Raw genomic sequence first — 7,860 nt, forward strand, 5'->3', positions numbered from 1 at the left:
ACATGATTCTGGTATAACAGTGATACCCTCCTCAGGCTTCGTTTTTAGTGGTCTATCTGATGTCGTTTTGGGATGTATAGATGACACTGAATTACTGAAGACGGGTTTGATTCAATGCTGTATTTTCTGGAAAACCGGGCTTGATTTCAGTGCTTTATTTTCTTGCTGGTTTATTCGTATTTAGTGAATTGTGGGAATTTGGGGGGAATATACTCTTAATCAACTTTTCAATCAAGTACTGTTCAGATCACACCAAGGAGGTCACCAAAGACACGGACACAGACACGCCGAGGACACATCAAAATATTAATTCATCAAAATTTTAATATCTCCTCTTATGGGACATACCTGAAACGCGGGGGACATGGGAGGTCACACATGGGAAACAAGGCAGGGTGACTTACAACCTCAAAACTATTAGACTAAACACGTAAAAGAAGACGTATGCGTAGGTATATAAGCATACACCATCAGTCCATATCATTTGGTAGAAGGCCTAACCTAAATATTTAGTGGTTTTTGAATGTTTGAATAATCAATTCGGTGTCCACCAACGTGTCCATGTTCTATTTTTATTTTTTTGATGATAGATACAGTGTGGACACCCTGCATTTTAGACTCTTTTTGTGCAGTTTGTATTACACAATTTTTACCTGAGTGCCACTAAATCATCCAAGGAAAGACCTCTCTGGGAAAAGCTTTGCTGCAGTTGTGAAAAGTTAAAGGTTGGAGCTGGTAACTGTCTGGTATGAATAGCCTTTGAAATTCTTCCATCTTTTCTTCCCTTTAACACTTGCCAGTTTGGACCTCCAGACTAAAGAAATTACAAACAAATGTCAGTTTACTTGATTATGAATCCATATTAGAAGTGGAGTAGCATCACTTGCAGTCTGTCATCACCACTATTGAGTAGTGCTACAGAAACATATGTTTAGGCACAGATACGCCCGGTGCGTTCAATGCACGTAGCACCCACACACATCTTCTAAGGGCTGTTGATACATCTATGTCTCGACATCTATGTCCAAGCATTTACGACTACCTTACCTTCACCACCTTCAAATTCACTAACAAATTGATCAAAATGCTGTAAAAATTAACTAACCAGAGCAACTACTTCCCTTGCTGCAAAGAGCCAAGATATCGGAACAAGAAACAACGCCAAGGCACATAGCCTCAACTTCTTCCTTTGCAACATCAATGACATAAAACGTGTGCAATGAAATGTTTGGAGGTCCATCTTTCTCGGCTTGGTTCTTGCTAGTCGAATTCAATGGCACTGAACCATCGCAGCCCTTTAAAACAAAGCACAAACGCGACATCAACAAACACATACATGAAAAATCGCTAATGCTTGTTCAGAGTTACGCAAGACTAGTGAAATTAGTCATATACTCTGACAAAGCAATCGTGGAAGAGCATGCGGAGCAGGGCTGCTGGAACGGTTTTGTCATTCAGCATCGCTGTACACCCCGATCCGAACCTTGGAGGTTCTTTGAACACCCCGATGATGAAATAAAGGAAACGGTACCTTTGCAAGCTTAAATAAAGGACTCTCTCAAAACCCAAAAAAATCCCAAAAGTCCCAAGAGCCCAAGAAAGCCCTAGACTGGACCTGGAATACCGTGCGGAACACACCTACAACGCGCGGCGTACTAAAACTTGTTACACCGCGCGACACTTATAGGTCAACCGCACGGCATTTTAGGTAAAGTTCTGACTGACTCAGAAAGCTGTCGGCCACACCTATTTGAGCCACAGCTGCAAAATGGCTTAGCCGAAAATGCACTTCTGGCCCGCCCAGAAAATACCTCCACCATTTGAAATTTAAAATCCTTGGCTCTTTGCCTATAAATACACCCCTCCACTCAAGAAAAATGAGCTTTTCTTTGGCCTTTGGCACTTTGCTCCATAAGCCTCTCTCTCTCCTCTTGTTTTTACACCCATTCTCCACTTCCAAATCTTGGGAGTGTCATTCCCAAAAGACATTCTCAAGGCACTTTGCTCCATGTTTTTTCTCACCATCAAAGTTAATCCCTCACTAACTTTGAGATCCCACCTACTAAAACATCCAACAACCACTCACACCCACACTCATCTTTTCTCACCCTATCTAGTTCATCCACATCCCCTCATCATCCGCCTTCATCCTTCATCATCCATCCTTGTTCAAGCTCGAGATCAAAGGTAAAAATCAAGTTTCCTTGGGTTAGGTCCTGTCCTGGCCATGAGGGGACTCTTCTTTCGTTAGACTTAACCCCCTTTTGGTTAAGTTTTGACTCAAAAATCATTTTCAGAAAATAAAACAGCTTCTGTACTGAATACACCACACCGCGAGGCGCTTTGTTGCGTCGCGCGGCATAGTGTGTTCAGGCGCACTGCGTCTCATTAGTTACTGTTTTATTGTCCTAACTGCCTGGATCATGGTTGTCATTTGTCAGGCCTGTTTTTGGTTATTGAGGTATTGACGTCAGATGCTTTCAGAACAAGACCATATCTACAAGCCATGTTTTATTTCTTAAATAACCTTTCTTAGATCATCTAGAGTGATCAGACGTATCAAAAGTTGTTTCATGACCATGGCTTGAAAGAGTGGTACTGTTCCGAAGTGATTCAATGGTTCTACATCTTCTGAAGTTTCTTAAAAATGTTGCACATGATTTTCAACATGTCGGGCAACATTCTGACAGCTGATGATGGTCTGATAACAACAGAGGTCCTCCGCACGGCATAATGTAAAGCCGTGCGCGGCATTACGTTATGCCGTGTAGGAGTTGGCTGTGGTCCAGGCAGTTTGTTGGTGTAGCCTTTTTTTTCTTTTCTGTTTATTGCATCATCCTTATCATTTCTGTATAGGAAGCACCACAAACACGTTAATGTGATATATTTCCCATGTCCCTTCCCTCTTATTTGTTTATTAAAGAGTTTCATTTTTCAAAAGATGTACGAAATTCCCCCCCTTTGAAAATGTCTAGTAGAGACCAATTTTGCCGGGGCGAGTGGGGTGCTTTTCAACAAAACCTTCCCTATTCGTAATGTGACTCCCGAACCCAAAGTCTCAACATTTTTGCTGGACCAAAAGCCTTTTTCAAACGAGTTCTCAGTTTCTCGGATCATCCATCTCAAAAATCCAGGTGGCGACTCTCGAGCGTGCGCCGGTCGAGGAGCCCATAGTGGCGACTCCGCTGGGGAGGGTTATTAATCAAAATTTGGAAATTAATACATGAATGAACAATCTTTCAAAAGTCCGTCAAAACAGTACGCGCCATGCTGCTGAAGAACGGAATGGTAATGTAACAAGATTTCACATCCGACCAATCCGAACTGGGACTTTTACTATTGTTCGCTTGTGTAGTTTTCTCCGAAGTATTGATTAATAGAGTGAGCCAAGATTGAAAAATGTTTTTAAAGGGACACTTTCGGTATCTTTTAGAAAATGAAATTCTTTTATCTTGTACACTCTGCACTGCACTGCACAAGCCTCGCCAGTGTGTTTCGGCAATCTTGTCCGGTTTACTAGTGACAAGCTCTCCTGGGACACCTTGCAACCCTCGACGATAATGAGCCATCGTACTGCTTGACCATTGTCTTGCAATACACTTGACAATGGGAGGTACATCTTGGCTTTAGTCCGGGGAACCCTGTTGAGACCCAAACCGGCCTTTGCACTTGTACATAACCATAGAACCATCCCAACTAAGACAGGAACCTGTGGTTAGGATTTATGTGATATATCCTGTTTATGTGCTTTTCATTTCTGTACATACATATCATTCATGCATCATTGCATTCTGTAGGCTAGAGGGTAGGGCTCCCTTAGGATTTGGTCAGTCTAGGAGACTTTAAATCCATGGAGTTTGAGATACCTCTGGTGTTTGCCTTGCTCGAATGGCTCCCCTAATCCAGGACTAACCTTAAGTGTGTACGTATTTGGATTCCGGCAATCATATTGCTTTGCCCCAGATGGGCAAGGTAAGGAGATTGGCTCTAGTTCTGAAACATTCAGAATTTAACCTGCCTGACAACACCTACCTGGATTGTCGGAAATCTTCTGTGCAAACACCTTAAGTGAGATCCGGATCGCGGTAGGTCTTATGCTTAGTTTCTAAGACGCACGAGGAAGGGTAAGGTAAGTATCCGTGATGAGTCATGAGTTTTCCCTCTTGCTTTGTTGCCAGTTCTGAAACATTGGTCGCCTACGAGAAGAAACTGTACCCAATTAGTTTCGCCCCCTCCAAAGATTGGTTTGTAAAGACACCCTGGAAGGCACTTAGTTGTTTGAGGTTTAGGTAGTACAGGAAGAGCAACCGTCAACAGAAACACCACAAGAGCCGTTAGCAGCGGTACCACTTGAAAACTCCTTACCAATGGCTTACTAAGGAGATGGGGTAGAGGAGCTTAGGCAAAACATGGCCGCCTTAGATACTCAATTTAAACAGTCCATTGCCAATGTCGATGCACAGCTCAAGGCTTCCGTCGTGTCCATGAAGAATGACATAATTATGGTGATGGAGGCCATGCAAGAAATTAGTGATAAGCTTCAAACCAAACCTCCTCCACAACCCGAGCAGCCCAAAGAAGAAACTCCAACTATGGATCCTAAGCTGGCCGCTCTCGTTGCCAAGATCAGCAAGCTAGAGGAATTCGTTCAAGAAACCAGGCGACTTGGGAAAGGAGAGGTCGACATGAACAAACTATGCTTATTCCCGAACGCCAAATTGCCAGAAAAGTTCAAAGGTGTGGACTTTGCAAAATTCGACGGCACCGGTGATCCAAAGGCGCACCTTCAGAGATACGCTGGATCCCTTACCATGCGAGGGATTGAAAAGGAAGCCATGGCACAGCTATTCCATGAGTCTCTGTCCGGTCCAGCCTTGCAATGGTTCCTTACTCTCGAGCCATCTAAGAAAAGGACTTGGGAAGATATTAAGACAGCCTTCGTAGCTCAATATGATTTCAATGTTGATCTAAAAATGACCACGAGAGAGCTGGAGAGTACTAAGATGGGCGAGAAAGAAAGCTTTGCCGATTTTGTGAAATGCTAGAGAGCCAAGGCCGCCCAAATGCAAAACAAATCGGATCTTAAGGAGCAGATACGAATCATAACAAAGAACCTGCCAAGTTCCTTTGCCCCATACATGGTTCTTTCCCAGGCCGCGCCAAATTTTGAGACTTTCTATGACTCTGGATTGGCTGTGGAAGAAGCCTTACGGGATGGTACTTTGGAAAAGAAGGAAACGGGATCGAAGTCCAAAAGAGCGTACTCTGGTAACAGTAATGTCCTTTTCGGGAATACCAATCAGGCCAGAACTTCTTCAGCCAAGCCCGTAGAAGTTAACCAGATCTCCAAAAAACCAAAATCCCAGAATCGAGCCTTTACCCAATTCAACACCCCCAGATCTACTTTACTCAAGAAACTCGCAGAAGCTGGGGTACTGAAACCTCTCCCGCCACCACAAACTATTCCACCAAACCTAAACCAAAGTGTTTATTGTGAATTTCATCAGATGCCTAGCCATACCACCGACAACTGCATTCACCTTCGTCATGAGATCCAAAACCTCATCGACAATAAGGTGATTGAAACCCCTCTTCCAGATAAACCAAATACCGTCTCAAACCCCTTACCATAACATAATTAACCAAATCACCTTAACCCCGGATAAAACCACTCAAGATTTTGACCCAACCTTTTAACCTCCAAGTTGGAGAATCCTCTAACCCCGCAGCTCCACCAGCCAAAGAGCCCTCAAACCCTTTCATTACCCCGACCAAAAACACTTTCCAACCTTTCGCCCCACCAGCCAAAGAACCTTCCTGTCCTGAGAAAAACCCTGAAGGATGGTCAAGCAACAGCTCGAACTGACTCAAGCTAAAATGTCTATTTGGGATGTGCGTGTTCATTCCACTCGACATCGAGAAGGACTCATCCAAGCCCTCTCCCACCTGAAAGTTCCCTCCGGTATAACCCCAGATGAGCTTGTGGCACTCATTAAAACCATACCCATCAAGCATGCCATAACCTTTACCAACCGAGATTTGTCTGCTGAAGGGACAGATCACAATAAGCCACTCCATGTCACTCTAAAATGCCATGGTGAATGGGTCCTAGTGATTTTAATTGATAATGGGTCAGCCATCAACATTTGCCCACTCCGCGTTGCTTACTGCTTGGGGTACAAAAATAAGGACTGCTCTCCATCAGAAGTCAAGGTCTGAGCATATGACAACACTCGTCGTGATGTGGTTGAAACCCTCATGCTCCCTATGACTTTTGGATCCTATCAAGCTGAAGTGGAATTTCATGTGGTAAGTATCCCCGCTTCTTTCAACTTGTTGCTAGGAAGGCCATGGCTGCATCGATCAGACATTATGGTTGTACCCTCCACTCTTCATCAGAAAATTTGTTTAGGACTTGAGACCGGAATGCTCACCATTCACAAAGACTCTGGGATCTGCGCACCTACTGAAGACAATGCCCCATTTTTGGAAATCCAGCATGGGGAAGAAGACATTGCTCTGGGAGGCTTTTCGTTGGACACTTCCAGTACTATCTTTTTTATCAGAATTGATGATGATTTCATCATTAGCAATGTCACCATAAAGATAATGAAAAAGATGTCCTACATGCCAGATCCAGGATTGGAAAAGAACCTGCAAGGGCCTGCGAAGTTTGAGGCCCGCAGAATCCTCATGCGCACTACCGGATTTGGTTATTCGCTCTCAAATGACAGTAAGACGAACAAGGGAGACAGATTGGAAGACTATCTTATTAAAGAGAAAGCAAAGCAAGTCTACCAAGGTCAGCTAGAACCATTTTGGGATAAGGAAACTAATACTCTTCTGCTAGGGTTTGAGATATTTGCCAACGATGTTTGGCCAGAAAGCGAGGAAGAATTTAAGGCTGAAAAGGTACCAGGGAAGCCAACTAATTGGATTGAGGTCTTCAACATGGGAGTCTAGCGGTCCTGTTCAAGGAGGACGAGCAAATGGGTACAGTCGTAGAAGCTGAAGTGTTGATGCTGGGATAGGAGGTCCCCAAAGACCCAACTTCGCTCATCATGGATGCCGAATGAGATTACAAGAAGTGGACTTTCATACCAAGTGTAACATGCCAAGGGTTTGACGCTGAGTCCAAATCTGAGTCCGAGTCTTCTGAGTCTGTTGAGTCAGAGTTGGTGCCTCTTGGCCCCACTCCTCATGGTCTGTACTTTGAATTTGAGTCTACCTGTGTGGCTTTCGCTAGCGATGAAATAAATGAATCTGATTCCGCTTACTTCCCTGACTTTAGAATAAATTGTGTCGACCCTGATGATGAAGAGATTGATTTCGATGGGGATGTCCCTAAAGAAATCCGATCCTTAATTGAAAGGGAAGAAGAAAAACATGCTCAGCCTATAAAAGAAGAAATTGTTTTAATAAATTTGAGGGAGAAGGGGGATTCCCGAATGGTTCAGATTGGTTCTGCGTTGTCTACCGAAGAGCGTCAAGCTCTCACAAGTTTGTTGAAAGAATTTTAAAATGTTTTCGCATGGTCACATGCGAACATGCCCGGAATCGATCCTGAAATTGTGGAGCAACGTATTCCCCTTTACCCCTATGCAAAACCCGTAAAGCAGAAACTGAGACGTATGAGACCTAATTGGGTGTTTAAGATAAAGGAAGAAGTCACTAAACAGATCAATGCAGGGTTTCTAATGGTAACTGAATACCCTTAATGGGTCGCAAACATTGTACCCATCCCCAAAAAGGATGGTAGGATTAGGGTCTGTGTTGATTTCAGGGACCTCAACAAAGCAAGCCCGAAAGATGACTTCCAATTACCACACATTGATGTACTGGTTGACAATACTGCTGGGC

General features: G+C 43.8%; 1 protein-coding gene across 1 annotated transcript; it reads right to left on the reverse strand.

Moving 5' to 3' along the window:
• Positions 1-335: 335 nt before the first annotated feature.
• Positions 336-1,461, reverse strand: LOC131317491 (peroxidase 64-like). The gene is made up of 5 exons (XM_058347039.1): positions 1,396-1,461; positions 1,106-1,295; positions 1,043-1,056; positions 654-814; positions 336-348 (listed from the first exon to the last, which is right to left on the reverse strand). Exons 1-5 carry the CDS (start codon positions 1,459-1,461, stop codon positions 336-338), a joined length of 444 nt encoding a protein of 147 aa, XP_058203022.1.
• Between the last annotated feature and the right edge of the window lie 6,399 nt (positions 1,462-7,860).

This window comes from Rhododendron vialii, chromosome 2a (assembly GCF_030253575.1).
Source record: "Rhododendron vialii isolate Sample 1 chromosome 2a, ASM3025357v1".
NCBI classification, from domain to species: domain Eukaryota; kingdom Viridiplantae; phylum Streptophyta; class Magnoliopsida; order Ericales; family Ericaceae; genus Rhododendron; species Rhododendron vialii.

What these genes read in the sequence shown, in the direction of transcription:
- LOC131317491 (XM_058347039.1), bottom strand. Translation starts at nt 1,461, where the DNA reads ATGCTGAATGACAAAACCGTTCCAGCAGCCCTGCTCCGCATGCTCTTC. An exon ending in TCCACGATTGCTTTGTCAGA is followed by an intron (nt 1,296 to 1,395) that starts GTATATGACTAA and finishes TTTGTTTTAAAG; the next exon opens with GGCTGCGATGGTTCAGTGCC.